The 1,495-nt window shown below is 34.2% G+C and overlaps 1 protein-coding gene across 1 annotated transcript; it reads left to right on the top strand.

The window, feature by feature from the left end:
• The first annotated feature begins 241 nt into the window (after positions 1 to 241).
• LOC145049461 (uncharacterized) lies at positions 242 to 998 on the top strand. Its single transcript, XM_078997864.1, has 2 exons — positions 242 to 608; positions 703 to 998. Exons 1-2 carry the CDS (start codon positions 242 to 244, stop codon positions 996 to 998), a joined length of 663 nt encoding a protein of 220 aa, XP_078853990.1.
• Positions 999 to 1,495: the final 497 nt, after the last annotated feature.

The following is a 1,495-nucleotide window of genomic DNA, read 5'->3' as shown; positions in this document are numbered from 1 at the left end:
ATCATCAAATGTTGCTAGTACAGTCCTGGTTAAGGATCTTGTCGCATTTCAACACCCTGTTTACTATGTAAGTAAAATTCTCTTGGATCCTGAAACTAGGTACTCTCACTTTGAAAATTTAATACTTACATTAGTTTCAGCTTCCACCAAACTAATACATTATTTTGAAACTCATATTATACATGTCAAAACTAACTATCATATTAAGAATGTCATGAGAAAACTAGAAATGTTAGGTATAATGGCCAAATGGTTAGTGAAGCTCAATATATATGACATAAAATATGAGCCAATATTAGTAATAAAGTCACAGGAACTAGCAGATTTTGTGGCCGATTTCATTGATGATCTACAACAGGAGGTAGAATCAGAGACTCAACAACTTCAAGAAGAAGAAAATATGGGGAAATGGACACTCTTTACAGATGGAGCATCCAACTTCAGAGGAACATGCATTGGGATCATACTAAAATCGCCACAGTGGGATATCCTACCACATGTAGTTAGTTGTGAATTTGATGCAGCTAACAAAGAAGCGGAATATGAAGCACTAATCATGGTGTTGAAACTAGCCAAGGATCTTCAAATCAAGGATCTGCAAATTATATGTCGATTCATTATTAATAACTAACAATTTCAATGGATCCTATACAGTTAAAGGCAAAAGATTATCATTATACCTGCAAATACTTAAAATGTTAGCCTTAGAATTTAAAAACTTTAGTTTAAACCAAGTTCTTAGAGAAGATAATGTTGAAGCAGACGCGCTAGCTAATGTAGGATCTTCTCTTAGAATCCCACCAAAAACCAAGATCTTGATAGTTCACGTAATGATCCTGACAATTGAAGATCCATCCAAGATACCAGAGGATCAAACCACTCAGAGCATCGCAACAATCGGAGATCATAATCTTCAACCCCTCACCATGATCCTAATGCTCGGTCGAACATTTAGGATCCCCAACAACATTCAAGATTATGGATCAAACCCATCATAGAATACCTCCAAAATGGTACAATCCTAAAAGTGTAGAGAGTAGATGTTGTAAAATTCGAAGTGTTTGTTTCTTTAGTTTCGCATGTTAGTTATTTTACTAAGTCTTCATTTGTGCGAAGCGTATAGTTTAGGACTTAGTATATTTTTTGTACACTCAGGTTTCCTATAAATAGGGACTGAGGTTAGAAGTAGAGAAATCGAATGCACGAGTGATTCATTAATCATTCGCAAGTTCTCTCTGCTTAAGTTTGTAATCAGTTCTTCATCAATATAAGATCTGATTCATATTTACTTTCTGTGTTCTTACTTTTCATTCATACAATCATGATTGCTTTCTAAATCTCGATTACAATTCTCTTCAATTGGTATCAGAGCAGGTTTCAAACTGCATTGATCTGATTTTCGTCTTAGAATCATTTGCTTTTTGAGTAGTAACTTTAATCAAAATTTTCCACGCATTTTGGTTCTGAAAATCTCTCTTGATCTTTAGATTTGAAT

This window comes from Lactuca serriola, chromosome 5 (genome assembly GCF_051521515.1).
Source record: "Lactuca serriola cultivar US96UC23 chromosome 5, Lser_US96UC23_V15, whole genome shotgun sequence".
NCBI classification, from domain to species: Eukaryota; Viridiplantae; Streptophyta; class Magnoliopsida; order Asterales; family Asteraceae; genus Lactuca; species Lactuca serriola.
Note: the sequence above shows the minus strand (reverse complement) of the source record. Positions and strands in the feature narration are given on the sequence as shown.

Excerpts from the sequence above, each read along its gene's own strand:
- LOC145049461 (XM_078997864.1), top strand. The coding sequence starts at position 242 with ATGGCCAAATGGTTAGTGAAGCTCAATATATATGACATAAAATATGAG. Across the intron at positions 609-702 it reads CAAGGATCTGCAAATTATAT|CCTTAGAATTTAAAAACTTT; the intron begins GTCGATTCATTA and ends TTAAAATGTTAG.